Source organism: Carya illinoinensis, chromosome 7 (genome assembly GCF_018687715.1).
Source record: "Carya illinoinensis cultivar Pawnee chromosome 7, C.illinoinensisPawnee_v1, whole genome shotgun sequence".
Taxonomy (NCBI): Eukaryota; Viridiplantae; Streptophyta; class Magnoliopsida; order Fagales; family Juglandaceae; genus Carya; species Carya illinoinensis.
In genome coordinates this window covers 39,188,140-39,209,538 of record NC_056758.1, presented here as the reverse complement: position 1 = coordinate 39,209,538, position 21,399 = coordinate 39,188,140, and the positions used below count along the sequence as shown (strand labels likewise).

The following is a 21,399-nucleotide window of genomic DNA, read 5'->3' as shown; positions in this document are numbered from 1 at the left end:
GTAGTTCGGATGTACATGTTTGAGTGAAAGCGTAAAACAGACTGATAGAACAAGAGGAGAAGCAACTATCAAAAGGCCGTCCTGATGCGGCAGGGCTTCAAATACAAAACACGCTTCCTGCCAAAAGCAGTAACCCCACTTCAGATTCCTTTTCCTTCGTTACAGAGCTGAATGGCATTTCCAATCACTTATCACTCTGAACCATTCTCCAACTTTATCATTCTGCACCAATCCAACCCCAATAAAACAGGACACGCATATATACATACCTCTATCTATATACTGAATTCAGCGAACAAATTAAAGAGTCAAACATTCCATCATAGCATCTGCGGATGGAATCAAACTAAAATTCATTCAGTAGAAAAATAGGCTCAAAAGTAAACCAAGTATTCTCAAACTCAACAAATTTGTGAACAAATTAAAGAGTCAAACATTCCATCATAGCATTTGCAACACAAATTAAAGAGTCAAGAGTCAAAACATTCCATCATAGCATTTCCAACACCCGTGACCCGATAAACTTGAGATAACTCATACCAATCAGTTCCTTGCAAAGCCTCAAGCAAAGACCCATATGCTTGCACTTGGTTCGCAAAGGCAAGAAGTAAAGGAAAAAGGCCAATAGATAACTTATTTTCTTTATTTCGTGGAAGCTTGCGAAGGCAGAATCTTGAATGCACAACCCCACCTGTCTATATTCTTTCACTTGGCAAATTCTCACATATCTAGTCATTTTTCCTCCATATATATCACGCCACAACTTCCATAAAGTTTGCTTGAAGCTTTAAAGTACACCGTCAAAATACTAACACACTATTGTTCGTTCACATTCTACAAGAGAAAAAAGAGAATAAGTAGACATGTTTTATTAACAGTCTTTCTCTTCTCTACCCACTGACAAACGTAACATGGCAAAAGTGGAGAATTTTCCTTGTTCTCTTTTCTTTTGTTTCCTCCAATCTTTTCAAACGCGACGATTAAAGATTGAACCATTTACCATCCATTCGAATCTTGGTAAGGAGCATATAGGGAAAAAATGTAACTTGCTGGAAGGAACCTGACTTACTAACCCATCAAGCAAACTGCTTTCACCTGTGTCTTTTCCTCGAGCTTTCCGAGATCTAAATGGAACTTCAAGGGTTCTAATGAAGAGCACCCAAGTTTTCCAACTTCAGTCTTCCGTAAGCGTAATGAGAACATATGGTATGAATGAGTACTATCTACCACTCTTTATCTTTTTCGCCTTTTCCCATTCATCCTCATCAATTTTTATTTACTAAGCCAATTAGATGTTGTAAACGCATTTAGACTAGCATTACAAATGAAAGGAATGCTAAAAAAAAAAGAAGAAAATTTATCAATAAGAATTTAACTTTATGCTCGCAATTTACAACTTCCTCTGCAACCAAACAAAACCCACCGTAAGAAAAACCTTAAGAAAAGCAAACAGAAGTCCAAACAGACATACCAGCAAATTATATCTGAAACTATACATCAACGGAAAAACAGAAAGAGGGAACAAAAATTACATGTGGTACAAAATTTCAAAAGTTTCCAAAACTTACAACAATTACAAGCCTACAAAACCCCCCGCAACTGCTTATCCTCATCTTCCTCCTCCAAACCCACCATCAAGCCCTTCGTTCCCGCATTTGATCGAACACGTGCCCGGCAAATCGGACAGGCGGCGACCTTGACGAGCCAAGAGTCCACGCACCTCATGTGGAACACGTGACCGCACGCGACGAGTTTCCTGCAGCACTGGCCATCCCTGAAGGAGTCAAGACAGACCACGCAATCTTCTTCCTCTACAGAGGCGCCGTTCTTGGGTGCGTGCCGCTTGAGTCTGAATTGCGGGAGGGTGCTGACGTCTCTGGGGGGAAGGCCAGAGGAGGGGGTGGAGGGAAGAGAATATCTGCGGTGACGGAGGCGGTGGGAGGAGAGGGAGAGGTGGAGAAGGAGCAAGGCGGCGGAGGCGATGCCGAGGAAGAGGAAGAAGAGGGAGGTGAGGAGGGTCATGATAATGGCCTTAAGGAGGAGGGAAAGGAGCTTTGGGTTTGGTTTAGATGGGGATGGTTGCAGGTGTGGTGGCGGTGTTCGGTCGTGATGGTAAGGAGGCATGGGGACTGACTGGGGGATTCTCGCGCTCTGATTGTTAGAGATCAAAGGGATTTTTTTGTGGGGAACGAAGAGGGCGGGGTTTGTTTCAGAAAGTTACCCAGACTCCAGACACACACGGAGATGACCCCAAAAAGGAGAATGATTTCACGGGGATGCGTAACTCAAGGGCAAAAAGGAAAAATACGAGGCTTATTCTCCGTGAGTCCGCAAATAGCAAGCTCGTGGGCCAAGAATTCATGAGACCAAAACCGATCTCCTAACACACACACACACACACAAAAGAGTCATGTTCGAATTTCCCATGTAAGGTGGGCCGAATTGCTTTGATTGGCCTGAAGCGTGTATTACTTGGTGAGTTAAGTCTGGGCCAAGATCTTTAACAAACGAAGCTTATTGTGGGCCAGTCCTTCTCAATAAGTCCACCTTAGCCTTGTCGGTTGGTAACTGGTAAGTACTATAGATAGCCTTCCCAACAAGCTTATAGAGATATTATTTGACCAATCAGATGGATTTTCTAACCTTATTGCATCAAAGGCCACAGACATACGTAGTTTCTACACACCAACTTGGTATTGGGCTTCATACATATATAGAAGTCAGGCTGTGTATGGAAGATGAACAAAATTTAACTTATCTAAAACTAATTATTAACAGAACCCATAACTTTTTAATTTTTTTTTTTAAATTAAACTAATCTTAATATACTTTGTATATTTAAACTTAAAAGGTTAAACTTATATCAACTTTAAAAAAAGTTAAACCTATCTTAATAAGATTTATAAAATATTACTATTCACAAATCAATTCATCTGAACATCCCAACGCAACCTCGGTGAATTAATTGCTTATCAAAACTGGCCAGGCCATGCCCGAAACAAAGAATTAAGTTCTATCGGGGCTACCTATTTCAATTGTAAATGATATATGCAGTTATCAAATATGCAAGTGTTGTGTATTTTTTTTTTTTTTTTTAAAGTGAAGTATATATGGGATACAAATGAAAAAAAAAATTAATTTTTTAAAAATAGATTATATTCACAATCATAGAGTACGCAAGCACTGCACATTTCTTTTATAAAAAATGAATAAATATAAGTTTCATATAAAAAAAAATTAATTTTTTAATAATAAATCTCACTCCTTTTTAAAATAAGTGCATAACACTTACACAATTCATAACTATATCTAGTATTACTTTATTTCAATACCATCCATATATAACTACATCATCCCTACAAATCACAGATTATATGAACATCCCAAATAAATAGCAGGATTAATGACAGAATATTAGAATTTAGAAATCATGCTATTTTTGTGAAAAATTTATTTTTTGGCAAAGAAATAATACTGATTTAAGCATGAGTTGGAAAGAGATCCTAGCCTCGTTATTGAGCAATCTACACAATAAAAGGCCTACTCATCATATCTCTTCCACAGCTGGACCAGTTCAGGCCACACAAAGCCATATGTTCCTCATCAAATCTCCTATAATGGTAATACCATTAGTATATTTGTGTACCTCAAATCATATCTTGTATTTCTCTATATTTAACAGTACTAAAAACTTGTCTTTGGATGTCATATTCAAACAAGTGTGTGATTAGTACCTCGTACCTCAATCCCATATCTCTTGTCTCATACTTCAACCTTTTGCGATTAGTTGTTAAAATGCCCATATAAAGAATATTTCATATTTCACACTAAATGAATAATAAATATAAGTTATCAGATAAATATATCATTTATTGTGAAATCTATTACATTTAAGAAAAATCTAATTACAAATATAATTTTGCATTAATATGTTATTATGTATATCAATCTAATATGATTGGTCAAAAAGTAAATTTTAGTAAAAATAATATCAATTTAAATTTTAAATATAAATAAATTAATATTAATATATAAATTAGTGTGTAACTTTATTTATACGTAATAAAACTAATCCTAGACATCTGTCAATGCATGCAATGACTGAGGAAATGCAAGAAAGTGAGAGGGCTGTTGTAGGGTATGCATATATGAAAACTCTGTTGTTTCTAACGCACTCTTTTTTGTTTTTTTCCTTACATTTAAGGCCAAGGCACCATAAAACGAGTTAGGTGCCACGAAGTAAAACAGAAAGCGCCGTCCAACCGTTCCCGTGACGTTCTTAACATCTGTCATCAGCCATTAATGTTTTAGTCCCTCGATACGCACCCGCCAGCAAATATTTACAGATGATAATTTGCCTTCCATGGCAGTTTCTGCTTAGCCTTCAAGCTTCAAATTCATTTAAGCAGTTCGAAAGAAAATGAAAGATCAACCTGTGTTGTTTGTGTTCAATTCGATTTTGAATTCTCTGCTGCTATTTATTACGATAGTCAGATCTCAAATCACACCTTCTACTGAACAGAGGATACAACTACTTTCTGTCATTATTGGTGATAAGTATATACAACTTACCTTTAAAATCTCCCCTGCTTTCTGCGAAGCAATGAAAGGAACTATAAAAGCTCCCAACTTTAGATTCAAAATCATTAAATGGTGAGTTGTATGGAGTGTCGTTCAGGATATACTCGAGTACGTTAAATTTCAAAATCGTGGGTGGTCCTGAAAAGTCACTGTGTGGAATTGCTTAAAAGCATCTAATAATAGTAAAATGTTATCAGATCAAACCCATTTTCCTTGCCTACAGGGTAGGGAAAATAAATCATTTTAATAAAATAGTCTTATAAATTGACGTGGTTGTGTCATATGGGATTATCGCGTCAACCATTGAATTGACGAATTGCATTTGTCTTGTTTGTTGGGAATGAAAAATAATTTTAGGATTGAGACGTAAAAACATGTTCATGTTGTGAGCCAAAGGAAAATGGGAATTTTTTGAATTGGGTAACATACACGAACCCTTTTTTTTTTTCTTCTTTTTTAACTATTTATTTGTGTGTATATATATAAATTATTATTTCGAATTATTATAATAAAAATATGCAGTGAAATGCAGACACTCTGCTCAAATCTCTTTCACCTTTCAAATCTTCTCTCTCTATTTTCTACCTTAAATCTTCCAATTATGCCTTGCCATGATTGGCAATCAAATAGCAAATTAACTATCAAAGAAAAAAAAAAATGGAAACTAGACATTGGGAGCTGAGGACGAGTGAACCACCTTGTTCTGTTTTCCCGTAAGCCAGAGCAATGTCCGCCTTGCAAAAGATGGAGCATTTGTCTGAGAATCTAAACTGTTACAGATCTGCCTTTCATCGTCACCACCCATTTCACTTCCTCCATTCTCTAAGCTCCTAATGTCAAACTCAGAAATACTCCTCCTTGCACCATTAATATTCCCATTCTTGGCCTTCAAATCTTCAGCAGTGATGTGGACCGGAAACCGGAACGAAACGGTCCGCCTCGATGCATCAGCTGCTGCATTCGGCTTGTCCTTTCCTCGGAGCCAAATCTTTGATATGGAGAAGCTCTCTCTTTTGTTCCTCCCAATAGCATTGCCATCGCTACTGGCATTGCTAATACTAGCACCTCCATAAGCTTCGAAGTTCTTACTTGCTTCAAACCCGTTGAACTTGAATTCTCTTGCAGATTCGCAGTCACATTCAGACATTGCTGGCCTGTGTCCAGGTGTTAATGGCAAAGAAGGCTTCTTACTCGACTGCTTCTTTATGGGGGTTCTAATGGGTACTTGCAATGAAGAATTCTCGTCCATTACATAAGCAAATGACCCCATTGAGAAGCACCTTCTTGCATCGGCATTGTTGTTGCTACTTCCTTCACCACCATCCACGTTCCTGAACTTTCCGAGCTTTACGGGCACTACTTTTGATTCTGAATCCCCCACTACTACTGGGCTGGTATCGTCTTTTTCAGAAAAATCTCCGGACTTCTGCGATAAATCGATGCGGGTAGATTCATTGGCAGCATGAGAACCCAGATGGGGACCGACTCCTCCGACTGAACTGGTTCTGCCAAGAGTAGGAGCCTCTGAGATAATCTCTCTTGAGCTCTCACTTCCAGATTCAAGAACAAATACAATGGGTGAGCAGTTGTGATTTGGAGAGAAATCAGGGAGCAAGGTAGCCCGACAGAGTGGGCAAGTGGAATGGGACAAGAGCCATGTGTCTATGCATTCCATGTGGAAGGCGTGGCTGCATTTTGGCAACAACCTGAGTTTGTCTTCAGTCTCAAATTCACACAGACAGACAGCGCAGTCAAACGGGTTCTTCAACCCTATAATGGCTTTGTAATGGAATACAGGGAGGGTGTCTATGTAGGACTGGTCAACCCCAGCATCATGCAGATGGAAGAGTTGCTGCAATTGCCCTTGAAGAGCAGTCACACTCTCCAAATCATCTGGGTCTCTATTATGGGGTCTTATGAGGAATCTAACAAGAAGGTGAAGCAAACCAGAAACAAAGAAGATGATAGCAAGAATTATAATGATGAGCAATACGCTTGGACTGACCCTGTTGTTCAAATTGAAGCCATCAGACTGAATAGCGGGTGATGGAGGGGGGGGTACTGACTGAGAAAGGAAATTTGATTGTGATGGAGCAGCAAAGTTTTGTTCTTTGATTTCGAGGAGAACCCGGTCCATCTTTTGGAAAGAAAGATTGAGAAAACTCACCCGGAATGCCGCTTTCAGGATGGATCATGTAATATGAAGAATTCCATGCAGTAGCAAGAAAGAAGTCCAAGACCAAATGGAGAAGAAGCCCAGAAAGAGATGTATTTCCAGAGACTATAGTTCACCTCAATCTTTTCCTTTCCCTCAAGAAAGAGGGAGAGAGAAAGAGGGACCGAATTCAATGTGAGGTTTTAAAGAGTAGAAATAAATGGTGCCAGAAGGTGAGATTTCAAAAAGAGTAGTAATCTGCCCTTAATGGAAAGATATCACATTAGCTAAAAATTAGACTGCCAATCCCATTCATTATGTAAATGATAAAAAGGAAAGACAGAAAACGTTGGGATGACTTTGCTGCGATGATTTCATGAAATGCACGGCTCTTCTGTTTGACTTCAAAGAAACCCTTACATCAACTTCAATGCCCATTTAATACCCCAACAACAAAAAATTAATATTCAGTAGAAAATTGCGGATTTTTTTATTATTACATTTGGAAATGTGAACTCGAGTGGGGTCTTCAGTTTTTCCCTCTTTCTTTAAAGTTTCTTTTTGCACCGATTACTTTTCAGTTCTTCTATTCCACTTCTAATCTGTAACTTGGTCTCTCCTCGGTAGGACAAAAATATGGATGGAAGTCGTCACGAAGTTTCAAGAGAGATAATTTTTGGATGGAAAGAGTGGTAGAACCGAAAGCTTATGATACGGAGTTCTGTGCAATTTAAAAGTGAGCCAGTTATTTGGAAGGACCTCCCCATCTCCTGAAAAGTGTGGTTAAATACTGATTAATTAAAAATGCGCTAAGGTATTTGAGTAAGATTATTCCCTACCTTGTGAATGGTCGAGTATGGTTAGATATCTTGTCGGTAACTAACAACTTGTTTAGGTTGTTTTCTGAAGTTGAGACCCAAGACATAACTACAAATGGAGGACAATTTATTAGACATATTCCTCTCAAAGTGCTCACTTAAGAGGCTTAGAGCACTCTCAATGGATTTTGTAAAATCTATTTTTATGTAAAATTTAAAGAAAAATAGCCCAAATGTGTATCCAACAGATTCTTCATTTCATTTCTATTTTCTATTTCTCTACGGGATTGCCGCTAGATGTAGAAGAAACTGTGCACAAATGTAAACATCTTTTTTATCTATTTTCTATCTCCTCTTGTACTTTTTCTTCCAAATTAATTTCTCTTTCCTTGTATTTTTTCTCTCACAAAATATTAAAAGGTATAAATTTAAATATTGTAAAAATTAATATGTAAAATAAAAAAAAGTAAATTTTGATAATATATTTTAAGTGATAAGATAAAAAATTCATTGCGAGTGCTTTAACTTAGCAAAAGAAGTAGAAATTAAGAACAGCAAAACGCAAGGAAGAGAAACTTAGTCTCATACCACTGCTAGCTCTTAGAGCACTCTTATTGAAATATTTAAATGTTAAAATGTTGTACTTTTTAGTTATTAGGACAATAAAATTGTCCACGTTAGATTAGGCAAATGGTAGCTACAGTAGCTTTTAGCTATAGTAATTCTAAAATCAAAACCAAATTCGATAATTACTATACACATATCAAATACTTAATTTTTTATTTTTTATAACACTCTCTCTCTTCTCTCTATCTACATTCACAAACTTCTCTCAGTTTCTTTAAATTAAATAGTAAAACATGATAAAATAAAATAATTAATAATTAAAATATGATAAAATAAAATAAATAAAAAATTTAAATATTTTTTAAATTATTAATTACCCATTACTATATAATAAATAAATAAATAATCCAATGTGGAGATGTGATATGAATAGCCAAAATCAAATTTATCTTATATTATTTTATTGTTATATAATAAAAAAAATAGCTATTCCAATAAGGAGAGTCGCGATTTATGTAAATAGAATAGTCAAAATCTAATTTCATCTTATATTCATCACAAATATAATTTACATATGCATAATCCAATAATAATACTCTTACATATCTAAAACCCATGGACAACCTTAATTCTTGACTTCTGTCAATTTTACTGTATTTTCTTCGATCTAACAAAGTCAACCTGAAATAAGGGACCATGCATGCAGTTAGGATTTACATAGCCTATGCGCGCGAAGCCATTGGATTCCGACATCAATTCTTTCACGTACATGCGGTGAATAGAAGATGCTTCTCCAAGTCCGCGATCTTTGCAACCTAACAAGCCAAAACATCTTAGATGAGACAATTTTCAATCTGAGTCCCTTTTTTTCAAAAAAAAAAAAAAAAATCTTCGTGGCTCGATAATTTTAAGTCAGGGTTGTTATTTTTCCCCTCTCTCTCTTGCTTGACTTCATCTCCTATATCTATCAATGCTGATGCTTTCACACTCCCCCTCTCAAGGGCAGATTCCTCCCTATGCCCTTTTTTTCTCTCTGTTTTTACCAAACACCAGCCAACTTTGAGAAAGCGAACGGCCTCATTTTCCAAGAAAATTTGTTGGCACACCATGTATGTTTTAATTGACAATTACTTTTCAGCGCGCTCGTCAATCTCATACCAATAATATATAATAATAATGAGTTGATATCATATTATCAAATTGAAATTATACTTAATACTTTATAATTAAGTGATGCTAACGTATGACCATACTCTATCTACAATCTTAAGTTTCTTAAAAAAAAAACACGTTAAAAAGACAGGAAAAACTTCAGCTATTTATTTATTATAAAAAAAAAAAAAAAACTTTATTTTACTTACGTCAATGACGCTGGTTCCGTACCACTCCTCTCAAGTACTGCTACTCGACAATGGAAAGGCATGATTGATTAAAGGCAACTAATTACTTGTTAAACACATGAACTTTATTCCCAATAATTTGGAAGGTAACACAAAAGCGTAAGCATAGAAGGATTATAATGTTTTGTACACTGGATCGAGTTAATATCACGTTCAAGAAAACGATCTTGTCGTTTGTAAGATTACCAATGACACTAAAATGCGTGCATTGCACAGTACCCGAAATGAAAAAAAAGTCTCCATGACATTTTTTCAAAGGCTACGCGAGACGAAAGAAAAGTGGTAGAAGAAATACATAAAAATAGTTAGATGGTATGAATCCAAATTCATTTTTCCCCTGAATTGGTACTGCTTCTTTAAATCTAGAAAGAGATAGAACGAGTGTTGCAGTTTGTACATTTATATAAAAGAAAGTCAACTGAACAACTACACAAGTGAATCCGAGTTTGCTTATGGAAGCAACATCGTCGCGATGCAATTTGCTGACACACACACAAACACATATATGTAGTAGTTTTGTCGATATGATTGTCGTGGTCGGGATGCGCCACAGCCTCATGCAGAAATATACAAAAACAGAAACTACGTATACAGTGCGTGGAAAGTGCAATCATGTTGTGCATGATATATACAAAATTAATTAGTTTGCCTTGGGCGGAGGGATGATAATGGAATCATATATATATATAAAACCTGAGTTGACGATGCCAGGCTAGGCCACTTCATGACAAGAAGGCAAAGACAAGTTTTCCATACATGCGGCCAAGGTCGATTACATTTTCTCCAAAACCTACAAATAGAATTGATGGGTGGGAGTGTGACATGACCACGTTGTTATAATTAGCGGCTAGCCTCTTCTGTTTGTCCTTGTACGGTAAGATCAATGTCATATCTTATTGCTGGCCGAGGCATTTTTTCAATATTAACTCCCATTGATTATGATTCAAGTATTCAATCTTTTAGTTGACCTCCTGCTCAAAGCCCAACTAAATTGGCACCTTGACCATCTGCTTCGGACTTGTTGCTCAAGGATGAGTTCAGCATTTTTATGCTTTTGAACTCGCTCCATGCACTGTCACGAATATGACACGCACGTAACAATAAAAGAGAAATGATCAATTTTATCATTTTTAATGATGCTATATATCTAAAATGTTTACCATTTAACTCAAGAAGGCCGTGACAAGATTAGGCTGTTGACTTTTGACAAATTCTTGCTAAAGGGAAAAAAAATAATAATAAAGAAAGAGCAGCAGCTCCCAAACATTGAAATTTTCTTCCCAAAAATGTGTTTTTTGAACCATTTTAGAGGGAGATGGAGGCATGATTCCTACTCTCGTCGGTGCCTAAAAAACATTGACACGAAAATGTCAAAACAATCGAAGAAATTATTAGGTAAAACATGCAATTAATTAATAAGAGATAGGTCTCGGCCTTAAACTTAACTAATATTCCACTTGATCTTCTGCATCATTGTTAACAACTCTCGTCCCATATGACCACAGTTTCAAAGGTTAGTTCTTATATCTCACCGAACCAAGAAAATTAAAATGTCAAACCCTTTGAATACAACTAACAATACTTTTCATAAAGGGAATTGCTTATCCCACATAGAAAAGCCGGCCACCAATTCCCATTTTGTTTTTTTTACTTAATAATTAAAAAAGTATTTTTAAATAATATTATAATTTTTTAAAAAAAAAATATCTAAAGAAATAAAAAAAAGTATAAAAAAAAAAAGAGAACTCTTTGGTGGCCACCTTCGATGGCCTCTTCCATAAAATATAAAAAGGCAGCATGAAATAATTACAAACAAATAAAGGACGAATTTATGTATCAACACGGGCGTACAGCATCCGAAACCAATAAAATTTGCAATATTATTAGCGTCGGAAATGATAAAAAAAAAAAATCTCTTTGTCTGAAGAAAAATGTTATTCGCAACCGGGGTGGGAAAACGCAGGGGAACCGCATCCACGTGGCAAAAATGAAACGACGTAGCTTCATTCAACGAACCTAAAAGCTCCCAGCCCCACACGCAACCCTCTTCTCCTTCACCTCATTCCATACATTGAAATCGTCCACATTCCCTTCTACTGTGAAACTATAAAGATCTTGAAACTTTATAGTGAAGTGCGCCCTCCTAGCATGGATGATGGGCCTCAAGATTGGTATTTGGGATCGAAGTTCTAAGGCAAGGTCTCTCTTACTTTGAGTTCCATAACTTTCTTGGGGTTAATGGTGATAGATCCAGAAATTGTAGTCGTCGTCGTGGTTGGACAGAGAGAAATCTGTGGTCGTATTTGAGTGGGTAGGAGAAAAAGCACACTTCAATAAAAGGCCATCTCAAGCTCAGACCCACCTATTTCTACTAATTATCTTCAATATTTTAAACCTTAATTACATTTTCATTGAGTTTCGGGTTCCCTTGATGCTATTAACCCTTTTTCTTTTTATAATTTGCTGCAAATAATCCCATTTCTTTTATTAGTATTTACTTTTTCGTGTGTTCCTGAGACAAAACCCATAACTTTTATGTGTAATTTGTAAGATTAGTTACTGGGTATTGTTTTCATTCTTGTTTCTTCCCGTTTTCTCGCCACTTTATTCACTTTTAATTCTCTAGATCTCTATTGTTGTTTTTACACACACTAAAGCCGATTTGCAAAACAGATTAAAATAGATCTTTTCTAGCAGCACAAAAGGGACTTTCATGGATGATCTATGACCAATGTAAAGGTTTTGGTCACAATTTCTTGAACCCGACTCTTCTCACACAAAATCTGAAACACCCATATGAAGAAAATCCAAAATTTCCATTTTCAACCTCTCAGGCTCCCAAATTAGATCATTCCACGGCTTCAATCTCGTGGGGTTGTACCAACGACAATGACGACGTAGACGCCTCTTCCCCTACCTACAACGACGGCCACTTTCTCTGGTTTTGAAAATGAAAACACCCAGTTGTCTTCTTCCTCGTCTTATGTTTCGTCTATTTTTTTTTTTTAAATATATCGATGCCACGTCAGCCGATTTCTCCAACGGTTCCCCATCCCGGTTGCATATAGCAGGATTCTTGTTCGAAACCCATGACAGATTGTTAGAGTTTTGCTATATACAAGTACAATCGCGCACTAATTTGTGTACTAATACTAATTTATTCATATTTAAAATTTAAATTAATACTGTTTTTAATAAAATCTACTTTTTGACCAATCACATCACATTAGTACACAGATTAATACATAATTATGTCTGTAATTATATTTTTTCTATTAATAATTCGGTTTCTTTTGGTGTCGCACTGTCGCTGATGATAATGATATAAACGTGGACATTAAAATCGGCTTGGGCTAGCTTGAGGCCTGACGACTGTTCTATCGGACTGATAGCCTTAGCCCACGGCCCACAGTACAGTCATTCTCGCTTTCTTCATTCCCCACCCCGCCCCATTCAAAATCAGCCATTTTTTCCTGCTATTAAAAGGTTTGTCTAATCAATTTCGGGCCCAATTACTCTTTACATGAACGTCCAACTTACAGATTTTATTGCCCGGCTAAAAAGGCCTCGTTGCAGCCCCTTTTGTTATTTTGAGAACAAGTTCATCGATTTCTGCAACGGAACCAGAATCCATCAGTTTGCTTTCACTTCCGGCTTCATTGATGTCTTGATGTTCGAGTGTAAGCGGCAAAATGCAAGAAACTATAAAAAGCTAATCTTTTAGCTCATTGACAAGAACTTATCCGTCGCACATACACGTGAAGCTACAAGGAACAAGAACTTGATCGACAATGATCACTATCAACTGCCAACTTGTTTGCTAGTGCATTATTGTTATTATTGCTCAAAAAAACACGACACTTCATAAACAATAAGAGAGAATTTGAGTAACCTTTGAACAGAACATGAAAGCCAAAAGCAAAGAGTTACAAATTATATAAACTAAATTACATGAACACTGTTTTCACGCATCTTTCTAAAGCTCAGGAGGAATAGATCAGTACAGATAAGATGAGAGTATTAGAGATGACGACAATAGAAATTATGTATAAATTAAAAATACAGAATAATCATAACGATTAAATAAAAATTTAAAAGCCTTGCAAGGTCAAGAAAAACTTTATAAGAAAAATACTAGTAATGAAGATCACAAGATTGTTGACAGATTAAACTGAAAAAGAAAAAGCAGAAGAAAATTAGAGGGAAAGAGATGAAAATAGCTCAATCAGGATAGCACCACCATTAATCCCCTACCGCTTTCTTCGTTCTCCCTTTGTGGTGGAAGCCAAAGTGCTCCTGTTTACTCCAGCAACTGTCATGAACAAGTGAGCCTATGTTTGGTCTCATGGGTAAGAGATTCTTAAGGAGCAAAATAAAAAAGGATGTTGAGAAAGAAAAGACAGGCTTGGAGGGACTGTGAGGACATGCACGATGATATTTAAGGATGCTATGAAGTGGAATGTATGTGCAGGAAGATATGCATATTGTTTCATTGAAGAGAAGGATGCATGAGTTTATATAGCGAGAAAAGAGAAGGAAATAAAAGAGATTCGAGAAGCTAGAACTAAATGTTCAAATATGCGCTCAGTTCGACCAAAGAGTTAAAAGGAGCACAACGGTGGACCCAAAAATGAGTGTCTACTTTCTCTGTGTGTCGGGCTGCCTGCCATTTTTTTTTTTCAACACCCTCTATTACTGTCTTGACACTATTTGAGGGTCTGCATTATAGTCAGAAAAATGGGGATTGATTTGAGAGAAGAGGGGTAGGAAGGACTGAGAAAGCAGCACGGCTAATGTGACTTAACCATCTCTGTTCCTTTTGGTCTGTCTTTCACATCTTTTATCCTCTCAGTTACGTAAATTCGGAAGAACGAGAAGAAGCCATGCAAACATGGGAACTCGGAATCTCAACTCAAGTTTTTGAGAGAAAAAAAAAATAGGTGAAAAGGACTAAAACAGCATGGGGTGCAATGAATATTTATGAGAAAGAGGACTTGCAGGTGTAATTGGTTCGTCTTTTCCTTTCCTTTTTCCTGTTGTCTCTTGTACAAGGCTTTCTTTGACTAATTAATTAAAGCAATCCTTATCCTTACTTACCAATTTGCCTTTAAAAAGATCCGCATGTCATGTCCAGTTCAATATAAATGCCAGGATGCCGCCTCAAGTATACAACTGAACTTGCCCCTTGACGGTGGCTCATTCTTAAAAACAAAAAACAAAAACCTAGACCGAACATGGTATCCTCTCTCCCATTTAACCAACGCACCATTTCCTGAAGCCGTTTTCCTTCTTTTTAATTATGGGCAGTGATAGGATTACTGCATTATTATTACCTATTTACTATTAAAAAAATATTAGAAATTTTTTATTATTTTATTATTTTCTTTTAAATATTTTTTTTATATCCTTAATCATTAAAAAAATTAAAAAATTATATAATTTTACTAATAATTACTTCTTTAACTATTAAATAAAATTAAATTTTTTTAAAAAAATCAAATACAAAAAAGAGTTGTAAATTCCCTTTAATTATAGTTAAGTTGATCAACGAATGAAATATCAACAGGGCTGGAGTCTTGACAGCTCCACCACGTTTCAGATTGTCAAGTTCACGAGACCAATGGTTCATATTATGGATGTCACCATGATCATCTCTCTCTTGCAGCCATCCCCCGTAATATCTGGTGTTTTTTATGACATTATCCTTCTCTCTGAGGGTCAGATTGTATATCAAGGTCCACGTGAAATTGTTCTCGAGTTCTTCGAATGTGTGGGTTTCAAATGTCCAGAAATGAAAGGAGGTGCAGACTTTCTACAGGAAGTAACTTCCAAGAAGACCAAGAGCAATATTGTTTCAGAAGCTCCAGATCTCTTGTAATCATACGTTATGGGGAAAACGCCAAGGAGCGGTTTTAGGGCTTCAAAGACCATTTCGTTCAAATGGATTTCTGATGTTTTGGTTTCGGTTTTGTTTTTAGCTTTTCTTTCATAATACGTCGATGAGGTGGTCGCTATGTGGTAAGGCCACATCAATGGCGCAGTTTCTGTTGTGCCTCTGGTTTGTCTAAAAATTACACAAGACAATAGAGAGATAATATTTAAGTGGTTTGGCAACTTGCTTATGTCCACTGAAGCGGAAAATTAATATTTTTAATATATTTGTATAATTTTACAAACACTCATGAACAACTCTCTATCTCTCTCAAATGGCCTCTGTTCTGGATTTCCTCAGAACCCAAATTTTGCCCAGCCCTCTGCATTGATTTCTCACCGTAGTGAGGATAATTTTTACCATTGCAAATGATCTCCTTTTATAGGAGAAGCCCACCTAACGTAGCCTCCACAGTTGACAATCAAGAAATTTCCAGCAGCTTTCATTGACTGTTGAGGGGCTGCTGCAGCTCTCTAGGACTAGTGGGAAGCTTCTTTCTATGGGTGGGTGGCTGCAAACTCAAATGGCAACTCACACTTAGGGGGTTTCCAACAACCACTCCCTCCACCCAAGTATGCCATACTAGGATGCCCTCCACCCAAGTGTGCCATACTAGGATGCTACAAACGGTTGTCAAACGATTGCACTCCCTCATTGGAATGCTTGTTAGCCATGAGAGATTTCTGCTATCAAATACATCTGCAGGTACATCTTCAAATGGATGTCCAAATGCCTCTCCAAATGCATCTTCAAATGCATTCGCATCGTCTACATCCACGAAACTTGCAAGGGATCTTCTTCAGAGGAGATTTATAAGTTCTTTACTGCACAATCTCAACTCTCTAGGATTCTTCTTTCGCTCGAGTCCATGAGTCCGCACTCATGTACACCTTGAGCAAACTGAGTTTAGCTCGAGCCATAGTCGAGCAAACAATCTACCTGGTGCCTTTGTAGCTTTCAAACCAGGCTTCATAATCCTACAATCATACCAATCTCCAACTTAGAAACTGGTTCTCAACATGCTAGCCTCTATCTCCAGCATGATCCCTTATACAATTTTACAGCTCATGTCTTCAAGTTAGAAGACTAACTAAAGTGATGCATAACTTTAGTTTATCACATACAGTGCCCTTAATCAACACATATATACAGGGCAACATATCTCCTACTGCACTAAGAATCAATGGTCTCACACGGACCTTGACACATATTAGAGAACTTGTTGCTGAGGTCTCTATCTCTGATCTGCGCGACTGACTCCACATCCTGCTGCTAACATATCCTATCTTCAGTCGATGTGCCCATCTTGTGTGCAGTCTTTGCTAACTTCGACTTGCATAATCTCCACTCTTGCAAGATTTTCTTCATAGCGTAGTTCACTACCTTCATTCAGCAGGATATAGTTTAAGGTAGTAACCACCATGGAGGTCTGATCGTCTTGGTAGTCATGCAATCATCAACTTTAGGTGTAGATATCCCAGGAACATCTGACGTTTTATTCCCATCTCTCACACATTTGTTTCATGTCGTGATCTAGGGAGATTTCTTCAGGTTTAGATGAGGAAAAGTAAAATTGAGTTCATTTTACTTCCTCATCTAATTCACAGGACCATTACCACGAGCCAATACCAATGAATCATTCATGAATTTTCATGTCTTTTTGAGAAAACACTACTGAATGACTATTGTCTTCAAGCTGTTTTTAACAGCATTGTGCATTGCAAGAAATGCAACGCCATGTATTTCTTCAGTCACCATATTCACAGCATCATTCTCAATTTTCTCCTATTTTAGCAGTCTCTTGTGGCCTATCTTGCCACAATTTCTAGCGAGTCATCTATTGTCTAGATCTTGACTTACTTCTGTCCTTACTATCAACATTCAAGACCAACAACTCGAGATCTTGGCAGAATCTCTTCTGCGCACCTCCTCATCTAGGATAAGATTTCTTGCATTAAGAAACTTCAACTTCGACTTCTTTTCAGAATTACTCATAGCCATTCTCATGACCTCCCAACCTTTTGACCATAACGTCAAATACTATTGGGTAACAATAGTACCTTTTGCCTTTTCTGAAATTGAACTGTTTCTTCATCTGCACTTTGTTATTTGCAACTGGTTTTTCAAAGAAAGCCACAATGAGATCCGTTGCGGTTCTCCTCTTAATAACATTATTCTCCATGAATTGTATGACTGCAAAAAACTTGCTGATATAACAAGTTAATCAGCATCGTCCAATGATTTGAAATTTGCTCATCAAATTTCACGATCCCAACTGGCTTAAATCAAACCCAAACGAACTGAGTCCGGCAACATTGGACTCCAATTGGCTGACATTAAGCCCAAAACCAATGAGTATGGCACGACTCCAACTGGTTGCGATCAAGCCAAAAAACAATTGAGTCTGCCACGACTCCAACTTGCTACGATTAAGTCCAAAACAAATGAGTCCGTCACGACTCCAACTGGCTGCGATCAAGCCTAAAACAAATGAGTCCGTCACGACTCCGACTAGCTACGATCAAGCCCACAACTGATCTGCAACTATGAACGGTTCAGATTGAATGTACCGATGGCGAATCTCAACATTCCCACCGTACGGATAAGTCCGAAATGATCCAAATAATTAGAAAGCACTATTTGATCGTCGAAATCAGACTCCGAATGACTTAAATCTAGCCCAAAAAATATCTGAAAAATAGATGGTCCAGATAATCTGGCACGTGCAGTACACACGCGGCATAGTGTGCGTGGGTTCGCGTCTGGTGCGTGACGAACACCCGCAGAACACCTCTTGGGCGCGTGGGAGCGTGTCCCCCACGCATCTTCTTCGTCCAGCCGCGCGTGGGGGCGCGTGTCCCCTCTCGTCTTCTTCCTCTGGTGCGCGTGGGGCGCGTGGGTTGCAGCAGATGCACGCGCCGATCTTCTCGAGGCGCGTGTAGGCTCCTTCGACCTCCGTTTTCAATTCTGTTTGTAGCAACGAATTCGTTTCAACTCGAGTAACACCCTGAAGCCTTCAAAATTTGATTTTGACCAACTTGAATTTTCAGACAGCTCGAACCAGAGCTCTGATACCAATTGTTGTGCCTCTGGCCTGTCCAAAAATCACACAAGATGATAGAGAGATAATATTTAAGTGGTTCGGCAACTTGCTTACGTCCACTGAAGCGAAAAATCAATATTTTCAATATGTTTGTACAATTTTACAAATACTCATGATCAACTCTCTATCTCTCTCAAATGGCCTCTGTTCTGGGTTTCTCCATAACCCAAATTTCGCCCAGCCCTCTGCCTTGATCTCTCACCGCAGTGAGGATAATTTTTACCATTACAAATGATCTCCTTTTATAGGAGAAGCCCACCTAACGTAGCCTCCATAGTTGACAACCAAGAAATTTCCAGCAGCTTTCATTGATTGTTGAAGGGCTGCTACAACTCTCTAGGACTAGTGGGAAGCTTCGTTATGTGGGTGGGTGGCTGCAAACTCAAATGGCAACTCACACTTGGGGGGTTTCTAACAGTTTCTTCTGCACATTTCAGTTGGCAGGTAGCACCACTCGTATTTCTAACTCCCAAAAAGCTATTATAAACCGAAGCCCATTATAACCAAAATTCCTACAAAAATGGAACGCAACTTCTATTCTTAAGTATGAGATTGCTGTAATGAGTTTTGCAGTCTACATTGTTGGGTAAACTGCAAAATTATATCTTTTGATGCTCTGTTTCAAGGGCTGAGAGATAACATAGAACATCTTTGAATCTACCCAAATCCAGCCTGGGTTATCACCATCTATCTTATATAGAGCGAGGGAAGGTTCTCTAATCTCTATCGTCGTTGTGCTGTTGGTTTATCTGTACAAGATGTAGATATATATGGGAGGCACAATTATTCTAGGGAAAATGCTTAGGGCACCGCTGGTAGCTCTACTGGGGGCTACCGCTGGCCTTTTTTGAGATAGAGTGATGATTGACAATGTATTGTATTGTCACGAACATCGTGATGGTCAGTGGCACTTTTTTTACATTAAAAAAATAAATTACAAAATAGGAAACATAACTATAGATATAAAAAATTAAATTTTTATAATTAATTAAATAATATAAAAAAATTTAAAAATAGAACTTAATATATTTTTTATAACAATATTTATAAAATAATATTGATTCATTATTATTTTTATAAATATAAAATATTTAAAAATTATTTTTTATAGAAATTATTTATGAATGTCATCTTTCATTCTAATATTTTAATTAATTAATCAAATTTTATATAAAATTTATGTATTTTTTATATCATATTAAGTATAGAATACTACAATTGAGATTTTAAATAAACTTATCATTATTCAATGAAACTTAGAAGATAAATCATTTCTACTATTTTTCATATAAATCATCAATCTTAAATATTTTTTTTTATATTTTTACTTTAGATTCTATTTTAAAAAACTTAATATTATATAATAAAAAAAAGACCAATATTAATAGTTTATTATTTTTTCTAATCTTAGTTTTAATGAAATAACGTCATTGAAAATAGATAATATATATAAATTATACAAAATCTAGGAATTGTAAGAAAAAATTAGAGAGAGATATTATTATGTATATTGAAATTTTATAAAATTTTAAAAAGTATATAAAAATAGGAAAATTATAATTTTTTTTGTAGGACTAGTTTCTATACACATGAAATTATAAATAAAGTTTAGGGGCTATTTTGAATTTTGAAAATTTTTTGGAAAAGCCATGACCCCCTTTGTGTAGATCCGCCACTAGTGATGATTAGATCTTATTTGAATATTGAATTGAGTTAAAATGAATTAAATTTTTTATAAATAATAATAAGTTTAGATAATAAACAAATTTTTTGAAACTTACATAATATAAATTTAAATGTTAAGATGTGTTTAATCTATTTATATATATTTATAGAAATTTTAAAAAGTTGTAAATTCTATATATAAAAAAATATTAAGTTAAAAAAATCGTAAATTCTATTTATAAAGAAATTTTAAATTAAAATAAATTTAATAATTTAAATTTTAAATAATATAATATTATATTCAACTTAAAATTAAATTCGACCATCTCGTTTCAGAGTGACAAACCGACCTTGTTGTAACGTTCTGTGTTTAGATCCCGGGAGATTTCAAGTGGATCACCCTCTCTGTGGGGAGAGTGGATCACAGGTGGCCTAAGCATTTTCCTTCTTTTATACTTCACAGCTGAAGCTGCCAAGACAGTTGGGAATTGGAAGTGCTGGCGGCGTAGGAATCATGCACCCAACATAATTACGAAGATCAGGAGAGCTTCTACTAATTAATATTATTATTTGTTTATCTGGACTAATCCCTTAGGTGCATGCAGTTTCCTCATTTACCCTTTACCCCTGGTCCCTTAGAACGTACCAAAGGATTATTGTACGGTTGCACATTGATTTACATTGATTTTCTTTACTCGTTAAGAGATTCCAAGAATAAAAATAGAGGGATTAACGAAAAATATTATATACTATATTACTATCTTATTTATATTTTATTATATATAATATTATATATTTATTATTATTTGATAATAAAAAATTATATAATAAATAATTATTCAATGAAAATAAATATATTATATATTATTTAATAAAATATAAATAAGATGATATTATAATATACAGAATATTCCTAATTATAATATAAAAACTGGCCCAATTATGGAGGCCGAGACTATTTTGTACTAGCTCTCACATTGGGCTGATCGAACTTTTGGGCCCACTTAGCGGCTTTTTTTATTTTTTGGTACTGTTTTGTATTTCGTGCAAGGTGGTTTTTTTTTTAATGTACTAAACAGTAAATAATCAATAAATATACTGATAATTATTAATGACGTGGAGAAAGGAGAGGATATATAATCCATCAATATGCTAATATCAACGTGGATAAGAGGAGA

At 36.2% G+C, this 21,399-nt stretch overlaps 2 protein-coding genes across 2 annotated transcripts; both read right to left on the bottom strand.

The window, feature by feature from the left end:
• Positions 1-1,356: 1,356 nt before the first annotated feature.
• On the bottom strand, positions 1,357-2,299 carry LOC122315767 (RING-H2 finger protein ATL56). Its single transcript, XM_043131912.1, has one exon. It carries the CDS (start codon positions 2,122-2,124, stop codon positions 1,582-1,584), a length of 543 nt encoding a protein of 180 aa, XP_042987846.1. The 5' UTR covers positions 2,125-2,299; the 3' UTR covers positions 1,357-1,581.
• Positions 2,300-5,131: 2,832 nt separating this feature from the next.
• On the bottom strand, positions 5,132-7,039 carry LOC122315766 (RING-H2 finger protein ATL13-like). The gene has a single exon (XM_043131911.1). It carries the CDS (start codon positions 6,716-6,718, stop codon positions 5,246-5,248), a length of 1,473 nt encoding a protein of 490 aa, XP_042987845.1. The 5' UTR covers positions 6,719-7,039; the 3' UTR covers positions 5,132-5,245.
• Positions 7,040-21,399: the final 14,360 nt, after the last annotated feature.